This window comes from Schistocerca gregaria, chromosome 8, assembly GCF_023897955.1.
Source record: "Schistocerca gregaria isolate iqSchGreg1 chromosome 8, iqSchGreg1.2, whole genome shotgun sequence".
NCBI lineage: Eukaryota > Metazoa > Arthropoda > Insecta > Orthoptera > Acrididae > Schistocerca > Schistocerca gregaria.
The window spans coordinates 121,007,686-121,031,029 of record NC_064927.1 but is presented as its reverse complement, the minus strand read 5'-3'; the positions used below and the strand labels follow the sequence as shown (position 1 = coordinate 121,031,029).

General features: G+C 36.5%; 1 protein-coding gene across 2 annotated transcripts in view; it reads left to right on the top strand.

Moving 5' to 3' along the window:
- The window catches only part of LOC126284715 (unconventional myosin-XVIIIa), a 1,203,577-nt gene that overhangs the window by 1,168,997 nt on the left and 11,236 nt on the right, over positions 1-23,344 (top strand). For both annotated transcript variants that reach the window (XM_049983847.1, XM_049983846.1), the window contains 6 exons: positions 1,663-1,817; positions 2,255-2,378; positions 3,931-4,080; positions 9,606-9,771; positions 15,759-16,012; positions 20,411-20,608. In XM_049983847.1, coding sequence (XP_049839804.1) covers positions 1,663-1,817; positions 2,255-2,378; positions 3,931-4,080; positions 9,606-9,771; positions 15,759-16,012; positions 20,411-20,608 — 1,047 coding nt within the window. The remainder of the gene's footprint in view (positions 1-1,662; positions 1,818-2,254; positions 2,379-3,930; positions 4,081-9,605; positions 9,772-15,758; positions 16,013-20,410; positions 20,609-23,344) is intronic.

Here is a 23,344-nt window from a genome sequence, read left to right as displayed (position 1 = left end):
TCTGTCCACTGTTTAATGGCTTTGCTGTAATAAGAATGGTTACTGTTTTCATGCCATTGATTTTATTTCATCTGTAACTTTGTGTTGCAAGAAAGATTTTTTTATGTGTATTTAACCATAAATGTACTTTTAAAGCCTTTCAAAAATGGTACTATTCTGTGACCGAGAATAAATGTCACACAACCAAGAATATGAGATTTTTAAGTAAAATTAAAATAATTGCAGCTGTTGGTCACAAAAATGCTGTTTTTTTAAACACAGCCATGTTTAAAGCTTAAAGAGCTTTAAGTTACTGTGAGTATTAAAAAATTGCAGTAGAAAATGAAGACAAAAATCAAACTACAAACCATTACAAAAGTGGATTTTTGCAGTTTGACAGTTAGTCTGTGCGGCATGTTCATGATGAATTACTCACTGATATTTTGCAACAACCTTAGAGTTTGTAAGCTTATGTATTGAAGTAGAATGCTGGCCAAAAATTCGAAATAATTTTATTTTGGTGTGATATTGTACTGTTCTGATGTGCTGTTAAGAAGATGACACATGGTTAGATGATTCTATATAAAATATGTTCAGTGTTTAATCTTATTCTCAAAGAAGTGGAGTTTCGTGTTCTGAAGATGACCAGTGTGTCTGGTTTTTTACGCTTCTGCTGTTAGTCATTACTATGTTTTGTGCATTAATGTGATTATCATTCACATGTACACTTAATCCATTGAGTGCTGTGGGTGACATACTTCGTCATGCTTCACCACTCCCCAGGTGTTCAGGACGTGTTTAAATGCAGCCTCTGCGTTTTCCTTAAGCACTATTGACTTGTTTACACATCCAGTTGTGCTGACTGTCTTAACTGTTGGGCAAAAGTTACTTACGTATCTTAGAGAATAAAATAGTTTCAAGTATTTATCTTACAATATATGTACCTCTTTGCATGAAATTATTTGCAAAAGACCTTCTTTTTATATATTGAACAGTTTATTAAATATTGCAATTGTTATGATAACATGATTCCTAATGTGCAGGGACAGAATAGGGGGTGCTATGCTGACCATCCACTGCATTTAGAAACTAATAACTCACGAACGCAATGAAATTTCATTCTGCTCTCAATTTTAAATAAAATTTTGATATCTTATTTATTTACATTTCATACACAGCAATGCATGAGTGAAAATGAACCATACGCAAACTCTGTGCAATGTGTTTTTACGTCGGCAAACTCTTAAAAATTTTGTGCAGTGCTTTACTTAGTTTGATGCTGCACAGTAACTATGATGAATAATGAAAAGAAATTCAGTCATCTATCAAGTGAAGCTATCAGAGAGTGAAAATCTCAAAAATCAAATCAAATAATTACCAAGTGAAGCTATCAGACTGTAAGAAGCTCAAAAATCAAATCAAATAGTTTTCTTAAAATATGATGATAAATATTTCAGAGCAGCCAGAATGCCATCTCTCAGCATTAAGTGATCAGTACAGTGACAACAGAGCCATTCTCAGCACAAAAGGCAGAGAACATGTCTATAGCAGTCAGAGGGTTAAAAAAAAAACTGTGGGTACTCCTCAAAGGAGGCTCATTGCTAGAGTCCTTGTGGCTTTTGGTACAAAAAATATTGAATGACTGTGTATTAATAAATTATCTGGAAACTTTTATTTCTTTAGTTGGCAGATGCTTATGAGGAAGTGGAAGAACAGCGGCAAGTTGTCGGACAGTGGAAGAGGAAAGTGCAGAAGCTGAATGCAGAAATGAGCGACCTCCGTCTTTTGCTAGAGGAACAGAATTCTCGGAACAATCTTCTGGAGAAAAAGCAGCGCAAGTATGTATTTGTCTTAATGTAAGGTTGACTGCATTTTCTGCTCTCTGATAGGATGGTAGTTTTGTGTGATATATGCTGTTCATATTTTATTTTTTAGTTTTTTTCCCTTCTTCCTACTGTAATTAATATGTTTTTTTATCAGTAATATCTGTGTTAACAACAATTATTTGAGGCAGTCGTGCAGATTACACTCCTATATCTTTGAAGTTTCTCTTTAAAGTGATGGGAAATGTGTCCTCCTGTCTGTGAGTGAGTGTATAACCCATTGACTCACACACCTGCAAACAGTGTACAATTTTTTGGAGAAAACTACGTTAGTCTGACATTTTCCAGTTGTTGCAAAGCAATACACAAAACAGAAAATGTACATCTTAGACATAAAAGTAGGGATTTTAAACTTCTAAAATTGAAGTTAATTGATACATCTGTCTTCACAGGTTTGACTCTGAACTTCAGTTGCTTCAGGATGAACTACGACAAGAAAAGCAGCAGAAAGAGCGTATTTCACGTGAAAAAGATTTGGCCATTGCAGAAAAGTATTCTCTCGAGCAGGATCTAAGTGTAAGTGTAGGAATTGGTAGTTTGTTCTTACAAACATTTTGAATTGATAACTAACAATCATGAGTTACTGGGTGTTACTGAAACTCTTGATAAGACTCCAGGCATTTTTGTTATGTAATCTTCTCTACTGTGTACCTTACTCCCAAATAGGCTAGTAATGGAGTTAATCAGAAACAATCTTTGGACATTGGAAGGACTGCTGAGAGAACAAATGTGGGCAAATAAAAACCCTTAGCTGGCTACTGGGATTATGATCATATATCTCAATTACAAGGAACATATGAGTCTCTTCACTCAGCCTGCAGTATGCAAATATAACTATACATGATTACACCATGCACTTCATCTCAAAACATGAATGTCATCGATTTATTAATGATTTTGAACCAAAGAATTGCACCAATAATTGTAGGTGTGCCTGCAGTCATTATTTCTGTTCGCAAGCTACAGAAAATTATCACTTGAGATAAGTTTAAGACCTCATGTATAATCCAGGGTGTGAACTTTTAAGACTAAGTAGTGTTTATGGAACTGTCATCCTTTCAGTTTGAAACATTGTTAAAATCTGTTAAACTATACTGAACCAGGTTTTCTGCAATTCTTTTAAGTGAATGTTTAAATGGGTCTTTCATAAAAACTACAGTAGATTTTTGCGGCTTCCATGTCCAATCAAGCTGCTGCATATGTAATTAACTCTGTCTGCTTGTGCCTCTGCTATTACTACTTGTTCAGTTCTCACAGCTTTCAATTCTGGCAAGTGATGCTTCATTGGGCCGGGATTGTTGTTCTTCCAAAAAGAAAAGAAACCCTTGTCACTCAGTTGTGATTTTTACGAACTGTAATTTTCTGTTGGAGTAAACAATGGGACCATTTACCCACTATTAGTTAAACCTGGTGAAAAGCCAAATCCAAAATGTTTGTGAAGACCATTTGACAGAGACACAATAATTAACTAGTGCATCCTTGCAGAAGGTGAAATCCAAAGTCTTAAGTACAATAATGGTCAGGGAAAGTAGGTAGAAAAAAATAATTTTTTTGCAGTGGTAGGCTTGCTTAAGATTTTACCTCTTTAAGACCCATACAGGCCAGCTATTGTGTCTCATTGTTCATTTTATTGTTTTGTCTGATGAATTTTCCTTACAATTTAAAGAGTGTTTCAGATGGTATATTTATTTCTAGCCCAGAAAGGAGTGTAAGTACAAATCACCTAACTCTTTTACATATATTCAGAAATATTCTTTCACAAGGAACTTTCCATAAAGTAATACTGTGAGAATAATTGAGAATGCAGACTACCTGACCGGAAATATAACGCAGACTGTATCAGCCAAAGCTTAAGTAGTGGGAACCCAAAATAGTATTTCAATCAAATTAAAACCATTATTCGTGTTCTTGCCTACTTCAATATGAATTTTCAAATGTCACTGAAATGCTGCAACCATAGCAATCAGATTCTTTTTGACTACATGATGAAATATAATCATAGCAACTATATGATTTATGAAATGTAGTGAAGCATTGTAATACAGGAAAATGTTTGCCTTTTTTGTAGGGTGTGCGGCTGGAATTGGAACTCAAAGAAGAAAAGGTTTCAGCTCTTACACAGGAATTAGATGAACTTACTTTTGGAGGCAAGACTGAAGAGGAGGTTGCTCAACTCAAGAAGGCAAAACATGAATTGGAGAAACGGCTGAAGGAACAGGTAGGCAGCATATCATACTTTAATATTGTTACTTTTAAAGTTGTGTATCTAGATTTTTTAAAATATTACATAGCTCAAAGTTGAAATTATGATTGGACTCATTCACAGTTCTCACATTTATGAAGCAGCTGCAGTCACAAATATGATAGACAGAAACTGAACGGGAGATTAACGAACTTTATTGTCATGTTGAAATTGCATCACATTGTATCAGTAGGGACATGAAAAAGTCGTTTTGTTTTGTGGCCAAATTTGGTATTACTTTTTAACCAATCTCAGTATTATGTTATGTCAATTTTTTGTTAATTTTCTCCTATTTCGGTGTTAATTTTCGCCAATTACGGTGTTAACTTTTAACAATTTTTATATTTTTTCGTTTTTTTGTGCTGTTGTCTGGCAATTTTAGTACTATTGTCTGGCAAATGGGGTGTTAATTTTTGCCAAATTTTGTGTCAATTTTTGCCAAATTTTGTGTCAATTTTTGCCAAATTTTGTGTCAATTTTTGCCAAATTTTGTGTCAATTTTTGCCAAATTTTGTGTCAATATTTGCCAAATTTTGTGTTAATATTTGCCAAATTTTGTGTTAATATTTGCCAAATTTTGTGTTAATATTTGCCAAATTTTGTGTTAATATTTGCCAAATTTTGTGTTAATATTTGCCAAATTTTGTGTTAATATTTGCCAAATTTTGTGTTAATTTTTGCCAAATTTTGTGTAACTTTACACCAAATTTGGTGAGATTTTTCACCAAAATCAGTATTGTTTTTTGTCAAAGTTGGAGCTACTTTCTTGCTTGCTTATTGGTGTTACTCTTTTTCTGACAGATTCAGTGTTATGTTTTTTCCAGATTTTTTTTTTCCAGGTCCAGTCACTTTTTTGTTAAATTCTTTATTTATTTTGCCAAATATGCTTCTTTTGCCAATTCTGCAGTGATTTTAGTAAATTTCAGGGTATTTGTTGCCAAATTCAGCCTTTTTTCCTAGTGTCAGTGCTATTTTTGACATCAGATTGTAATTTGATATGCGGGAAATGAACTGTCATTTTAAGATTATACACAGGTCTCAGCCTTGAGGAGAAAAAGGCAAAATGCAGTTTAAACATTCTATAATTATCAGTTATGAATACTGGTAATCTCATCTTCAGATTTATAACTTTTTATATGAAAAAACGAAAAAATCACTATTTCATAGAAATTGCTGATTCCAATCAAAAACCACCAATTCCATATTAATTTTCACATTATCATTTTCATGAAATTTTCCAAGGTCTGTGTACCAGCCTTGTGGAATGACTGGAGGATTAGGCACTATTAGGGAAATGTGCTTCAAAATCCACAGGACAGGAGATAAATGCCTTGTAGGACAGGAAATAGTTCACTGAAGTAGATAGAAACTTCAACTGTTCTTATTCTAAGTGGTTACAGTGATATGATGAGCCAGATTCCATAATTAAACAAAAATTCACCCTTATGTTGTTCCCAGAATTCAGTCACTGTTGTTTTGATTGAAGTCTAGGTTTACTTGAATTTTTCTTAATTTGTGTGAAGTAATATGAAACCTGCATGGGCTACTGTTAGGCTCAGAAATCATATTCAGGGTCTGACAACAAAGCGTGTGATTTAAATAGGGCACCATGAAGGGCAATGGCTAAAGGAGCAATAAACATTTGTTGAGATCTACTTTTGTAATGGGCAGTCAATTGCTGCTGTGCATCTACATCTATATTCGACAAAGCAGTGTGAAGTGCATGGCAGAGGATACATCCCATAGTACCAGTTATTAGGATTTTTTGCTCTTCTATCCATGTATGGAGTGTGGGAAGAATCATTGTTTTAATACCTCTGTGCATGCTATAATTAATCTAATCTTGTCCTCATGATTCATACATGAGAACATGCAGGGCATTCTAATATGTTCTTAGAGTCATCTTGACCGAAACTTTGTAAGTAGGCTTTCTCAGGATAGTTTACATTTATCTTCAAGACTCTGCCAGTTCAGTTTCTGCAGCATCTCTGTGACACTCTCCCATGGATCAAAGTAACCTTCCATTATTTGTGCTGCCCTTCTCTCTATATTTTCAATACCCCTGTTAGTCCTGTTTGATATGGGTCCCACACATTCGACCATGTCCCTAGTGTTCTAACAGCAAACTGCTTTACACATTATGACTGGGCTTATGTACCCACTCCATTTCATACCCCTGCAAGGTTTGCATTTTGTGCACAATTCAGTATTGCCATCTGAAGTCCAATTCTGTGCTGGAAATTAATTGGACACCTTCAGGGTATCTGCAAATATGCAAACAAGAAGAATGGATTACAGCAGACCGTGACATAACCACAATGTATTAATTCAGCAATGTCCTCAGGATGCAAGGATGTAGCTGCACTTCAACTTTTTTATCATAGTCGTGATGGCCAGAAAGTTCTTCTGAATTAAACAATAATGACCTTTAATTTTTTTAAAATTATTATTTGTCTATTTGAAATTCATTATTTATACCAGAAGTGTGAGGACCCTTGCACACCTGAAGGAGAATGTTTTCCAAGCAATAGCTCAGACATCCTTCACTGTGCCTAAAAAAGAAAACACAACTGAGGAACTTGAGGAAATCAATGTTTTGACAATATCAGATTTAATTTTCACACAGTTTTTCAAATTCATCAAGTGTATAAAAGTCATTTCTTACAGTCAGTTCTGGATTTTATTTTTGAAGACATTAAGTGAGGCCTAATGCTACTATGAAATTAATTTAGAAACTCATAACTACTGTGTTTCTTTTAAACTAGTCACAGATAAAAAAACTTTGTTAATGATTAACTAGTATTATTTTCATGTACAGACTGCTATACAATATATTAGATACAGTTTTTCTTCTACATGCAAGAGGAGACAGTCTATGAAGAATGAGACCGTAAATATATTAAATGTTTTGATACATTGCCTACAAGACATTTTACTTATGGGAATCCTAGCCATGCACCTGATGGCCTTGTTGTGTCAGATAAATTTTTTGGCCCCAGAGGAATTGAAAGAATACCTTCACTTACACGTGTGTGTAATTTACTCAGCAGATAAATAACATGTTACAGGTTTTTAAATATATATTTTATATGGTTGTTAAAAGTTAATTTCGAATCCAGATATATACAAAGGAGTTAGCAGATGTCCACTTAATGTCATCATCAAATAAACTGAAAATAATGTTCAGCCTTTCCACAATTAGTAGATAATTCAGTAGCTTTAAACCAGGTATTTGATAACTTAAGGCACCCTTCATTTTGTAGCTTCAGTTTGCTCATGTCTCTTCCAGTATTTGTGACCATTGTGTCATCTGCATGGAATGTAGATGTACATGGCATGTTATTTGATGAGTGGTTTACAAACAGCAGTGGACAAAACATTGATCCTTGGGAACTCATTGAGTAACACTGAGGAATTGAGACTTTTGGTTCCTGTCATCTCCAGTATGTTTTCTGTTACGGAGGTAGAAGGGAGAATTAATCCAGATATTATTTTGCAGCAGGAGACATGTTTGCTGTTGTAAGCAACATTCTACAGTTTATTAATGTGCACAGATTTGTTATTAGTTCCTTTATATTTTTAATTACAAAGTTTGGCAGGCCAATAATTTCTTCAAATTTGGAGCAGCTGAGTTCTGTGACTGATTTAAAAACCGATGCACTTTTACTTCTTCCCAGGTACAACATGTCACTGCATTTGCGAAGTTTTGTAAAAACTGGTTAACATCAGCACAGTTAAAGTCAGGTGTGAACTTCTGACTACCAAGAGTTTTGCATTTGTAGTACTAACAAAAAAAGATAATATTATTGCAAATCAATTTTAACATCACTGTAGCTTTGTCATACTTTCCACTCATATATAATTCTGTGTTAATGATACTCTGTGCAACCTTATATTTATTATGATAGCTTTCAATGTTGTTATCATTTGCCCTAAATTTGGTTAATCTAATATGTATTGTCTTTTGAGGTTAATGTAAGCTGCTTTATCTTCATTACCACTTTGAACTCTACCATGGCTGGTCACAAATAACACTCTTAGTTGCTGCAAATCAGGTGTGAACCATTTGTGACTCCTATCTTTAATTTTATTACATTTTTTAACAACTGGGCAGAAGGCATTAAAAATTTCAGAGCTGAGTTTGTTTAAAGTATCACCAAAGCTTTTGGTAGTATAATAATCTTATTCAAGATCAGCATCTTAATGTTATTCCTAAAATTAATAGTCATATGGTTTGGTAGCCGTTAGTTCTACCCATAGTTTTGTGGTCTGACTCATAGTCAACATTATATACGTGTAATTTTGAAATAACTTGTAAATATATTTGTAATGAAATTATCAAAGCAGAAAAGGTGCCTTGTGGTATCCTAAAATGTTAAGCAGAAAACATTCAAGTATTTCTTTTTTTTTGTATCACAGTTTAAATCATGAAAAATTAATATCTTGCACTTGGTGTATGTCTCTGCACAGAGAATTAGTTTTTATATATGCTCTGTAAGTTGTTCAGCATCTCTATCGGGAGAATCATACATACACACAGTTGTAAGCTTCAGTATTGGCAGTAGCTTAAAACTTGTTTCACTCATACTTCCAGTGCACAAATCACTAACATCTAGCACAGCATACTTTAAACATAGGTAAGTGCTCATATATGTTGGTGAACCCCCATGACCTTTTGGGTCCACAGTAACTTGTAACTAAATCAAAACAGGGTAGCACATAAAGTTTTATATCTTCTTCTTTTAACCAGAGTTCATTAACACACAAAATAATTCTTCTGTTATCTTTTTGTAGAACACCATCAGCGTTGTATCTGAGAGTCCTAATATTTATGTACAGAAATAAAATTCTATTTACATCACAAGAGGAAAGATGTACAGTATCTTGAATCATTTGGAGGCGCGCACAGTTGTTTGCATTACACTGACAAAATTTGTTTAATATTGGTTTACCTTGTTGTAGTAATGATTTGACTCCCTTATTGTAGGCCATAAAAAATCATCACTTCCCTCTTCAATTTCTCTCTTGAATTTGTTTGAGCCTGTTGCCCTCTGATGTGATTAGAAATAGGGTAACAAGAAACCTATGCGATAAGCAAACCAATTGTGCCACCTAAATGTGTGTGATCTTTTTACATGCCAATACTGTTTTGTTGCTTTTGAAATACAAAATTTAATTTTTTCAGACAGAATGAAAGATATATGTTAAAGCTGTGAAAATGCATGCAAATCTTTGTTGTGACATCTTTCGATTCTAATTCAGACCACAGAGTAATTACTGCACAGAAAATTAAGAAAAGTATTGCTGGGCATATTAATATATTATTTTATTGCAAGCTGCTATGGATACAGTTTATTGTTGTATCAGTGATTTTGTAATAAGTAGATGTTTAAATTATTAATTAAAGCAGGTGTTTGTATTATTAATTCAGCGATTGTTGGAATGAGAATATTTGTAAATTTTTAGTTGTCGTGATTCAAGAAAATGTTCATAATCTACAGGAGGAGGAACTCGATGAGCTTGCTGGCCAAGTTCAGTTGTTGGAGCAGGCAAAACTTCGGCTGGAGATGAGCTTGGAGCAGCAGCGCAAAGAAAGTCGGAGAGAAGCCGCCCAGCGGGATGAAGAGCTCGAGGATGCTCGGTGTGCAGCACATAAGAAAGTCAAAGGTGGGTACACTGAGTGGTCCCTGTGTTTCTTTTGAAATGTGGTTTGCCTGCTTCGTGCAAGCATAAGCACTTGTTATTTGGAGGAACAGAATTATGAAAAGAACAAATACCGTAAGAAATGTGGCATGATAATTCAATTTGTGGGTCAGTTGAATGCATGTTACAAGGCTGTTATGTTTGGCTGATGAAAAGTCCAGGATGGAAACAGAGAGAAAAATGAGATAGGTAAATAAATGATTGGTAGCAAATCTATTCATCATTCATGTGCAGTTCAGATGTTGCCTGGTCTCATTTCTTCCATAGACATTTTGTTTGGCTGCACAAGTAGCTCTAACAGGAAAATGGGAATCGGAACCACCTAAGCACACAGTAAAATGTCCAATGTCTGTATGAATTTGGCATTAAGATAAATTTGAAAAAGTAAAAATAACGTTGTCATCCTAATATATATTCTGGTGACAAGAAGAATGGGAAAAAAATGGAATTTACTTCCATAAAGGAATTATAAAGTCTGTCAAATAGTACTAAAAGGTAACATTTTATTCCATATGATATCATACAGAGAATAATACAGTTACAGGTACAGTAAAATACTTTGAAAACTGCTGATGTAGCTTCACTGTAATACGTGTCTACCTAACTCAGTACGTGAGGGAAGACTTTTTGGATTCAATGAAGGTGGTTCCTTAACTCCAATAGGACTACTTAGCAAATCCACAGCATGTTAATAGAACTCACATTCAGGTGATACTCCCTCCATTTGTAGTATCTTGTGTTTGGTATGAAATTGATAAGAAGGTAAAGTTCACAAAGAGCATATCAAAACAAAAGTTCAGATCATCTCATACCTACATCTCTGACTCATAAAAAAGGCATCAAACGCTAACTGGTATGATTTCCTTAATCCATTATGAATCTTTGGGTACTATTGTGTCTTTCTGGTCAATGTTTGTAGACACCATGTTCACAAGAATAATTGTGGATGATTTGAGTTTAGTTGATATTGTGTGTCTTGTTGCTTTATGAATGCCTTCCACTATTGATTTCATGTGTGAGGAGCAGATACTCATCCTATTGTTAGCTGTTTTGCTTTAAGTTCACTGGACAAAATGTAAGTCACCTCCCCAAAAAAGCTCACGTTACTTTGGAGTACTGTAGGTTATGTAGAGTTGGTATGAGGTGTTAATGTGATCCCCCCATCACTGACTTACTTGGTGGCAATGGAGTTCAGACATTCCCATGACCACACTATGAATGACCTTACGAAATTTGTTGGTTCATCAGTGCAGACTGTCCAACATGTTTACAAGGAACAATGTTCCTCTCAGAGGATTGTAATGTGGTGTAAGAACAGGATTTGTAAGAATATCTTAATCAATAGTGACCTGAGACAAGTGTCTGGTTTCAAAGTCGACAGGAATTGCTACTGTGAGTGTATACAAGCCCATCTTGACCACGTTCCAAGTGAACATTGTGAAGGGAACTGCATGCAATGAACAGAATGCCTCTTTTTATAGTGACACATGAAGCAGAGTTAGCAAAACATTGTGGTCTAACATGTGCACTGATTGTGTTACAGTGTGTTTGACCCACAATGTGCAGAGGGTGTAGTTCAGATCATAGATGGTTCTGATAGTTTTTGGTGGTGCTTCTCATACCACGAGGTAGGCCACTCATTCAGGCCACTGCGAATGTCAACATATGGTGTTTGTTTCAACATTATCAGTTCATGATGAATATGCTGTGGATGCTCCCATCTTCCAAGATAACAGTAGCCATGTTCACAGGACTGTATGCATATGCTCCTGATTTGACCAGCACACAGGTACCCTATAGCACTTAAACAGGTCCACTAAATCAGCTAATCTTATGCTCATAGAAAATTCCTGGGACTATTTGGAACAGTGAGTGATACACAGCAGTCAGAATTCTCACAGTTTGGTACTTGTTTGGAATTTAATCAAGGGGCTTCATCCAGATGTAGCATACCTGAAAAACTGTGTGTACTCTCTTACTCATCACACTGAGACCATTGTAAAAGATACAGGTGCTGTTACATGATGTGATGTCTTCGGGTTTCTAAGTTTTGTCCAGCGAACCAGATGTGAGATCAACAAAACTAATTTTGTGTGACTGGTTTGTTTTGTGTTCAACATTTCAAACCTGCCACATAACTTTCATAAGTAGTGAGTGGTATCTGTCAAAGAGCCTGGAACATATGGGAAAAAATGAATGGTGAGCAACAGTATTAAAATTGTTATTTCACTGACAGTGAGTCAATGAAAGATAAGTAGTGGTCCCAGTGTAGACACCATGATATTTTCCTGAGGAGCATCATGTTAAGTTGTGAAAGAAATAATTAATGACAGACCCAGTCAAAATCTTAGCATATTACCTCTGCCGAGGCTGTATAAAGATGAATGTAAATCAGTCTACATAGAAATAAAATATTGTTTTTCTAAAATGACTTCCTTACAAAAATGATATAATCTAAAATTGATAATTTTTATTTTATAAAGGACTTTCATAGATTATATATCAGTGGATGATAAATAATATATTCTGTGAAAACATGAAGTGTGAAAAAGTTTCCACCTAACTTCATTTGGGCTCAAATGTTTTTAATTAACAGCGTCTTTACAGTGACTACATGTCTCTATAATCACACTTAACATTCTTTGCTTTTCATTGCAAGTAACATGATCATCAAATGGCTTTGTTCTCATTAATTGTATTGTTTGTGATGAGAGTTCTCATTTTGACCATTTCCTGGTATGTAAAAATTTGGTACATTTTTATTATTAGGCTTACAGCAAGATATAACATACCAAGCCATGTTTCAAGCAAATTTACTTTCTTGGGTGTGTACGTCTGTGAAATAGTTTGAAGTGTGACAGGCAGTGTTCTGCAGCAAAGCAAATAAAGGTGTCACAGAACAATCAACATCTGAGCATGCTGCTGTGTCTTCGAAAATGCAACACAACACAACAGAACTGTTACTGTTGGGATGTGTAGCTGTACGTCAGGTGGGAGGCAGAAGGCAATTACTAGCATTACACTTTTGACCAAAACAATAGTCACACTGTACAGATCTGCAGAATACCACCAGTTAAATTTTAGCATTAACTAACTTCAAAATCTACTTTCATTCATTCATTCATTCATTCATTCATTCATTCATTCACTCCCATATTGTGTTCCTATATCCTATCATGAAGGAGAGTCATTGGGAATGTGGCACAAATCAAAGTATACATTAAAAGCCAGTCTAACAGCCATCAATTAAACTCATTTTCTTTAAGCCCATCCAGCACATCTATGCGGGACACTCTACGTATCACCTGTTATGAAGCAGCAGAGGATTAAAAAATAAAAGGAATTAAAAAGTGAGCTAATACAGCTTTTTTATATGTGATGTAAGTTTTATGAAAGGGTTTACCTCAATGAGCAAAATGACAATCGAGAAATGTTAGGGCTGTTAAATTTACTTCATAGTTGATGACTGTTGAATTTACTTGGTAGTTGGCAGTACATGCTTTGCAGTTGGTTCATTCCAATCAGAGTGTTCAACATCGTGCCCAAACAGTTTGCTGTTGCTAAACTGCCACAGCAGTTGCTCAGTTCACATCAAATTCTTTGTCTGGCATTCTTCTTTGGTGTGTTTGGATCTCAAATAATGGTCTGGCACTTTTATTTCATATTTTTCATCACACATGATTAACCCTCCCCTCTCTTTTTCTTTCTTTCTTTCTTTCTCTGCTAATGAAATACATTTTTACACTTTTCATACAGAGTACTAAACAAACAATACTGTATACTTCTCCACAAGATGCAATTCCCTGCCAAATAAACAGTTATCATAATGACAGAGATTGGCTTACAGTAGATAAGTTTCACCTGACACTGTGAGGGGATGAATTTTTGTAGCTGGGTCACCATAGTCATAAATATAGCTACCTTATTACAGTGTTATGGTATTACACAATAGTTAGTGTAGAAATGTGACATGCAGAAGGTTGTCAGTTCAAATCTCATCTCATAAAATATAGCAAATTGTTTTGTTAATTTCTAAATCTAATCACATGAGTCTGAATATTATTTTTATTCAATTAACTGGTTTAAATGTAACTTTTTTAAAATTTATAATGCTTTGTTACATCATTTTCATAATCATATTGCTTCTATATTTGCTCTTCCTGTCATTCTTTTTTGTGTGGAATCTGCTAGGGTTGCCATTGAGCTACTGAGAGTGATAGGGGAGAGGTACATGGAGAAAAAAGGAAGGTGTATGTTGTCTTCATTGATCTTGAGAAGGCTTTTGACTGTGTCAGATGGGACAAACTGGTGGAAATCTTAAGGAAACATGGAGTTGACTGGAGGGATAGATGGCTAATTAGAAATTTATATTTCAATCAGAGAGCAAGAGTAAGAATAGGGGGTGTGATGAGTGAAGAAATTGAACTGGGAAGAGGTGTAAGACAATGTTGTTATCACCAACACTGTTCAATATATATCTGGAGGAAATTATTAGTGAAAGTTTTGATGGAAGGAGAGGAGTTTGTATAGGGGGTCGGAGAGTGGATTGTATAAGATTTGCAGACAACATTGTTGTGATGCCAGAGAGTGCAAAGAAATGGAAAAAAAAATGTTAGATGATCTAAACACAGGAGAATATGGAATGAAGATTAACAAGAAGAAAGCAAAAAGCATGGTAATTGGAGGAAAGGGGAGAAAATGCCGTATGAAAGTGGGGGAGAGGAAATAGTGTAGGTGAATAATTTCAGTTACTTGGGAAGTGTAATAATGGATGATATGCATTGCTTAACAGAAATTAGGAAAAGAATTGCAATGGCAACAGTAGGATTCAAGAGGAAACAGAAATTACTTTGTGGAACACTAAACAAAGACCTGAGGAAAAGACTTGCCAAATGCTACATCTGGAGCATTGCACTATATGGTGCGGAGACCTGGACATTGAGGAAGGAAGATGAAAGAAGATTGGAGGCACTAGAGATGTGGATATGGAGAAGAATGGAAAAAGTGAAGTGGGAAGACGGAGTAAGGAATGAAGAAGTATTAAGAAGAGTTGGAGAAGAAAGAAACATACTGAAAGCCATCTCTTTATCTTTCTGAGAAAAGGGAACTGGATTGTACATTGTTTGAGGAGAGACTGTTTATTGAAGGAGGGAATAGAAGGAATGGTGGAGAGAAAAGAGGAAGAGGAAAAAGAAGATATCAAATGCTGGACAATATCAAAGGAGGCAAATATTCAGAAATGAAAAGACTGTGTGTCTGACAGAGAAAAGTGGAAGAGGCTTAACCCAACCAAAGTCCTGTGTGGATTGCTCATCGGTTGGTAATATGACAGCTCATGTAGCCAGTGTGAGGATAGTTTCAGGTTACCAATAATAATGAAAAATTACAGTTTGCTTTTAGTGCAGAAACTAATTTTTTCTGTCTTGCATTTGCTCATAGAGATTAGCTTTAATTGCTGTGAACAAAGCAGTTGTGATTGTAGTTGTACTTCAGATTGTTGATCGCTGTTTTCTTGGGTACACTGTTCATCACAAGGTTGTGGTTAGCTTAGGATGCGAGTTTAAATTCACGGCTATGAAATGTGTCCTCTGTCATTGGTCACTTAAAATCAGCTGTTGATAGAGCTTCTTACATTTGTGACATACTGTGCAGTGGACACCTCCAACACTGCACTGTCTTACACATTAACAGCATTTGTGAAGTGATCTACTGTGCTTGTGTGATGCCTATAACTGAGCAGTAGCCGGCAGCTGATTTGGCAACACTGTAGTAGCAAATGACAGACGTCAACTATCAAGTAATTTTTATCAGACTATAAACAAAATATGATAACATTTAGCAGCCTGTTGTTGCTGTGCCATACTTTTAATAAAATTGCTGTGGCTTAATTTGAATATGAATAAAAACAGAGTTCAGAAAACATAACTTTCCACTTCCTTTGGCTCAAACAGCACTGGAAGCCCAGTTAGAATCAGAACACGAGGAACGTACCGCTCTCCTGAGGGAACGACATGAACTGGAGAGGCGGTTAGCAGCTGCCGAAGAAATGGCTCGCGCCGGTCGCAGTCAGGAAGAGGAGCAGCTGCAGCGACTGCGGCGTGACCTTCGCAGGACTAAGGCCCTCTTGCGGGATGCACAGGCGGCGCTTGAGAGGGCGAGGGCAGACTCTCCGGGCAAAGCTCTTGTTAGACAGCTTCGAAACCAGGTGATTATACTTTGATTTATTTATGGAAACTTTTGATCCTCATTAACAGCTATTTGAAAATGGTAATAACATTACAAGGAAATTGTAAAATTATAAGGGGGCAAAAATGCTGGCCAATACTTAGTCTCTGGAGACAAAATTCATTATTGCTGATAGACACACATGAAAGTGAAAAAAAAAAAAAAAAAAAAAAAAAAAAAAAAAAAAAAAAAAAAAAAAAAAAAAAAAACTATTCTTAGGTTTTGGAATTGCTAGCTTTTTCCGCAGGGAGGAAAGTGTGATAAGTATTGGAAGGATGGAGGGTCACCTGCAGCCCAGATTGTCAATACGTGTGGAGCTCTCTCAACCTGGGGCTTCAGTGACAGGCACTCTTTTCCCAAACTGTTGTGCTCTCCTTCCTGTGGAAGGAGCTAACAGCTCCAGAAGCTGAAAATAGTTTTTGAATGTGCCAGTCAGCAGTATTAGAATTTTGCCTCTTGAAGGAAAACACTGGCCAGCCATTCTGTCTCCTAGTTTCACAATTTTCTTCAAGATTTTACCCCTAAACCCTAACAACAATATTAGATAGCTTATTCTTGCTTTTGAAATGTTAAGAGAGAGTGTGTGTATATATATATATATATATATATATATATATATATATATATATATATATATATAATCGTTGTATCTTTCTCATTTGTATAGAGTCTGGCTGACAGACAGTGGTAGGTATGTGACAGTTGGTCAAATAAAATCCAGCTGTTCGAAAAATAATAATAGAAAAAGGATATCAATGTTACCAAACAATGAGTTAAAGAGAAGCATTGTTAGAGTTGCCCACTTATGTAGTACTTCATTGTGAGGTAAGGTACTACGTAGTTGTGGAAAAATACCATTGTAATGATTCAATTATTACAGTACTTGGTTACAGCACAAGAAAACATGTTTGCAAGAATTGAAGTCCTATCCGGAAACACGTCATCTAGAATTATTATTACTGATATTATTATTATTATTATTATTATTATTATTATTATTGACACACACACAGTGCCGGCTAGACTAACAGGGCTATTGCTATTTTGCAGCAGGTGGACAGGTAGTGATGGCAGTAGTATTGAGTGGGGTGATTGGAGGAAAAGGGAGGCAGGAAAAAGAGAGAGGGACTGGGGTGGGTGGCTGTTGGTGTGGAAGGCCGATTTATCCAGCTAGGTATGCAGGAGAGAGGAATGGCACTTCTATGGGGTGGCATGATTACAGTGGTCGAAACAGCATATGCTGAAGGTGATGCTGGGACATGATTTGGGAGAAGGTAATAGGATAGTATCCCTCATGCCCATGGTCCTGCTGCTATCGAACTCTACCTCTTCCAACACCCTTCAGACTCTTAAGGCATCACTTCATTCCTTGCTCATCTTACTAACTATATCTTGACCTACAATTTCTTCTCATTTGAAGTGAAAATTTACAAACAAATGTGTGGCACATTCATTAGCACCCACATGATACTGCTCCCAATTCATGGCCCCATGTGTTTCATTCTATCTTCTAAAAAGGATAACTCTGAGAGCTAGAAAAATTTTCTTTCTTTTGTGTGTGCCTACTGACAACTTAACGCTTCTGCTTTTTGGTGCATGGTCTCCTCTAATCCCAAAGTACTTACATTCTACAAGTACTTTCCTACATCATTTATAACATTAGCTCAGAAATTTTAACATATTAGCAAACAAATGTTCTGCTCTGTCTCCTCAAGATGGTTTTTCCATGTATTTCAGTCAGTCTTTTATGTCTTCTTTTGCACCAAATCTTATTATTGACTTGACATTTTGGGCCCAGGTAGTAATGGGTTGTCTTCTTTCCTTTCATCCTTCAGTTTCACATCTCAGTTTAGATTCAATATTCTACTTTTGCTGTGCTTCTTAGATCTCTATACCACTGCAGTTTCCTTGTATCCAAAATATTGCATTTTCCTTGTTTCACTTCCATTCTCTTTAACATGTAATTGTTCCTTACTTTTTCTTTTCTTGAATTTCTTACAGATCTTCTCCAAACCACAGTCTCTAACACTTTCAGCTTATTAATATGTTTCTTAGTTCCGTTCATTACGTTTCTGCTCTGTGAAACTGAGTAGAGCATCCCAATGATCTTTCAGCTATTCCTAATTCAACTTTCCCTCTCTTTCTAAAATAGATCCCAAGAAGCAAAAACTATTCATTTTGTTTATTTGTTCCCACCTATAAGGATTGTTCAAATGAAAAAGTGCAAAGCACTGTAACAACCAAAACAGTTGGAATTTTGCATATGCCACTTTGGGAGAACATAGTGAGACATTTAGGGATGTGAAGTAGTGTCTGGTGTGGTTGTTCACATGTGAGGGGTACATGCTGCAGGAGAGAAGCAGGCAGTTGTGTGTTCTGTCCATTTGATGCAGCTGTGCATGTAAGGGCATCATTGAATTCAAACTGCAAAATTTCAGAATTGTGAAGCAGTGAGGCATTACCAGATCTCTGACAGCAGAAGAGATTTAACCAGCTAGTATACATCACTGGAAAGTGGCTGCATGTGGGGGAGACTGTGTCTGACAAGCCAATGAGAAAGTTGTCTCCGTTTTCATGAAGGCCGGAAGTGTTTGGGTGATGACCTGAGGCCAGTCCAGGCAATTGAAGTAATCATGGTTGAACTCATTGACAGGGTGAATGACCTATTGGGAAGTGATTGATGTTTCAGAATACAAATGTTAACAGTGATGCTGGGGGCAGGGTTGGTACACTGTGGACAACTGTGTACAACAGTTCGAGTTATCGGAAAGTGAGCACTCTGTGGTTTTTGAAGCAGCTCAGAGAACTGCAAAAGGAGCTGTATGTGAGGCTAGCACACAACCACCTATTCTGGAATCTTAAAGTTTCTGCTTTCCTAGAGCAGATGATTGCTAGTGACGATCAGTGCCATTACTTAGAGCCAGATACAAAGCAGTGGGTGCATGCATTGACACCTCCCGCTAAAAAATTCCAAGCTGTTACCACAGCATGGAGCTGATGCTCTCAATCTTTTTCAACGTCCGATATCTGATAATCATTGAATTCCTCAAGCACAGACATGTCATCCTGCTACTTACACATGTTTGGTCCACTAAAAAATCATCTCAAAGGGATGTGGTTCAAGTCAGATGATGAACTAAAGGACACTATGGAAGACAGGCTCCTCTCATAATCACAGGAATTCTGGGAACAGGGAATCCATTGGCTTGTGAAACAGTAGGGCAGTTGTGCACAAGCCTCTGGTGATGACATTTGAATATAGACATCAGTTATACCCACAGTCTTGTTTTGTACCATTTTTGAACACTTCTCATACATACAGTTCTTCAAGGTCATTGGTAAAGAAATTTGTTTTTTGATATCTTCAGGTTTAAGTTATTGTATTCTGTTGATAACTGTCAACATTTATAAGTTGAATGCTCCCTGTCTTGTGCTTTGATGATACAGTCATCAGCATCAGGTATCTTCCATCTGCAGGCTGTTTGACTATTGTAAGGATACAAATGAAAGGGACAAGCAGAGGATAATCAAGCAAATAATCCTAATAAAGCAAGGTCCGCCACATTTTCTACCTGTCCAACTTACTGGTGGTGTGTACTTTCATTTTCTGTGAAACAAGCTAAACAACTATTTCGGTAGTGATCTTTATGGTGACAGAATCCCTATATGGTACATGCATGATAGTGCACTGGCACACTTTCATGTGGATGTATAGGAATGTCCAGCCCGCCATCAGGTCTTCCAACTTGCACATGTGGGATTTTATTGTTGTATTCCAGCCATGTAAATAGTGTTAATGAACTCCTGGAACACGTTGCTGATAGTTACCAATGCATTTGGGACATACCTTTTATTTTTGAATCTGTACAGACATCGATGAGGAGAACTGTTGAAGCCTGCTTTCACGTGAGTGGTGGCCATATGGAATATTTGTAATGTATTTGTCCTCAAGTGCATGCCTGCACTTTGGATTATGTGAACTCTATTGTAAGGTGTTCATACAGCCATGAAACCATTGGTTTCCGGACCTGTTTTCATTAGAATTATTTGACTGTTTCATTGTACTGTACTTGCCTCTTCCATTTGTTCATATAATAGTAAAACATTCTGTATAATATCTAATCCCTTTCACTTGTATTCATGAGATCCTGCCCTAGACCAATATCTATATAAAGAATGTTGATGACAATGGGCATGAAGAAGTATCAGCACATTTCATTCAGTTAATGCTTGCAGAATGTTGCCAATATAATTTTCAGGAAATTGTGAAAAAAAAATTGCTAAGCTGACAGGTCTGGTATTTTCACGGGAGAGCTACCTTCCATAGTATCCATTCAATATTGTAAATTTCCTCTTTTTCTTTGTATTTTGCAACTAGTTGGAAGATCTGGAGGTGGCCCGAGCGGCAGCAGTGAAGGCGCGTCAGACAGCTGAGCTGGAGCTGAGCGAGGTTCAGGCTATGCTCGAGGAAGCACAGAGGTCTCGCTCTGAGGCAGAGGATAGAGCGGCAGCTGTTGCAAGGGAACGTTCAGAGCTGAGGACACAGTTGGAAGAGAATGAAGAAGAGCTGGCAGAGGTAAGGAAAAGCTACAGCTATTGTCTCGGAAACAATAACATATGACTTAGGTGACTCGTGTACCTGTGGGCCACAAGTATTAGCTTGTTTTTGCATCACAGCTTGTAATAAATATACAGTGAAAATATTTTTTGAAATTGTCTTACAGTAGTGTAGAACCTGAATAGTCTTGCGTTTTCAGTAAGGAGAGGTAAAGGAAAGGGGTACTGTGGCATTTAATATACACATTTTACATTATGAAAATGGCTGCATGAGGGATATAAACAATGTAACCAGTTACAAATCACCATGCAGGCGAAATAGCAATACTTTAATGAGTAAATAATTTTTTTTAAGAGATAGTGAAAGCCAGTGAGAAATGCTAGACTTGCTATTAATAATGGCAGCAACTTACTTCTGACACTGATCACATAACCAGCACCCTCATCTAGGGTAAATACCCTCATTTTTGTGTTAATTTGTGAAATATGTTACATTCTGTTGTTACTTTCATAAGGTATTCAAAACATGTACACAGTTCAGTATTGCTATATAGTCGCAAATAGCTTATTTGATACATTTTTGAGATTAGTTATAATAATAGGAACTGGCGAAGCATGGCTGATGGTTCAGAGGGAGGTACCAGATGTACATGCTAGGAATATGGGAAGGAGAGGCAGCAGGTGCATCGGATATGTATGCGAAACACGGGCTTTGGAACCGGTAAGTTCAAGCAGCCCATAATGCTGATGTGAGGCAGTTGATTGGAAGGGGGCACTGTTGGGATGAAAGTGTAGGTGTAGGGATATAGTGGAAATGGAGGTCAGGAGGATTACAGAAATGAAGGATGTTATGCAAGTATAACTCCCATCTACGTAGTTCTGAAGAACTGGTTGGGAAGGGGAGGGGAGGGGGTTGGGGGGGAGTCCCGGGTGCAACATGTCCCGGGTGCAACATGTTGTGAAGCAGCCATTGAGTTAAAGTGTTTGTGCTCAGCAGTGTGTCCTGCCACTGAATAGTCAACTCTATAGTCTTGGACATGGTTGGGCTGTGGCCATTCATTCGAGTGGATAGTTGACTAGTGGTACGTACAGATAGAATACGGAGCAGAAACTACATCTGAGCTGATATGTGGCATGACTGCTTTCACAGGTGGCCTGTTGCTGATGAGATACCATTAGTCTATGGCAGGATTGGAGTAGGAAGTACTAGGTGTGTGATTTGGGTAGATGTCGCACCTAGGTCTTACGAAATGTTCCACTGGTTTCTTAATATGATTTCAAGTGGCAAAGTAAAATCTGATCAGGAACTAAGACTTCCTATAATTCAATTTTGCTCATCTTACTATTTAAGCACACTCCCCAACCTCTCGTTACAGAACATTTTTTTCAGAGTGCTGTAGTTACTGTTGGAAGTTAAGAGTACAGATCAAACATCCAATTCACAAAATAAATACAATGCTCCTGATAATCAGCATATTGTATATTGTACTCTTGTGTACAGTGATTGTAAAGTTGTTTTAATATTCCAAACATCACAATTAAATTGATAAGGACGAAGTCCACAAATGAACTGCCTTATTTAACATACTCCAGTTGAGTGAAGTTTGCTCTTGTCCCCATGATGCGTAGGCATTATCACATCTGCTCTTGCTCTATTGCTCGGACCACACCTCAAAGGCAGATGCCGATGACACAAAATAAACTTCCAGATCAGCAGGTACTGTGAGCATGGCACAATGTTTATCATCGTCCAGCCTTACAGACACGCAATGTCCATCCATTTCATGATGGATTTCAATAAAATTTATATCCAAACAGTAGTGTATCTAATTCATTATAAAAATAAACTTTTTATAGTGGCAGTCGTAATTCGTCACTCGAAAAATGCTTGTGCAACATGTCACTGCACCGAACTGATACATCACACTACAGATTCCACTCATAGGTGAATGATGTCATAACTACTGCAAAATGACAACAGACAACAAACATTCAAAGTTAAAAACTAAGTTTTAATCTTCTTAACTGAAAATATCAATAGCTTGTATGTTTTTGATGTGTAATCACTGCTGCAGTTGTTTCATTTGTGAGGAATATTGTGAGGAATATACTTTTTCCAGTTTACCTCATGGACAGTGCCACTCAATGAATTCTAAACCAGTAATCATAGGCATGTATTTGTCTTAACATGACTTTGATTAAGTTTTATAACATTCCTGCCCAGTGATCTTTCTTTCACTATGGATATGTAACCTCGGATAATAAGTGTTTATTATCCATATGGATCATTAAGTAATTTTACAATATTTCTTGGTTTTTCCTCATGAACTGTTCATTACTGGGACCTATAGTCCACTGGTCATTTAGTCTAATTGTCCATATTTCATCCAGTCAGTGCTTCCAGAACTCAGGATTTTCTAGCCATGCTCAAAACACTGTTGGAAATCAGTGGACATGTGCTACACCACATTACTTACCTCCAATAAGAATGAAAGAGAGAGAGAGAGAGAGAGAGAGAGGGAGGGAGATATGCCTATATGATTGATATATCGTGTACCACCTCAGAGATTCCTTCCTTCATCTTAGTTAATTAATCCAAAATGTTCTGATTAATAATAATAAAAGAACAACAACAACAACAACAACAACAATAATAATAATAATAGATTGATAATAATTATGAGGAAGAAATTGCTATGACAGATATACAGTATTGACCATTAAAATTGCTACACCAAGAAGAAATACAGATGAT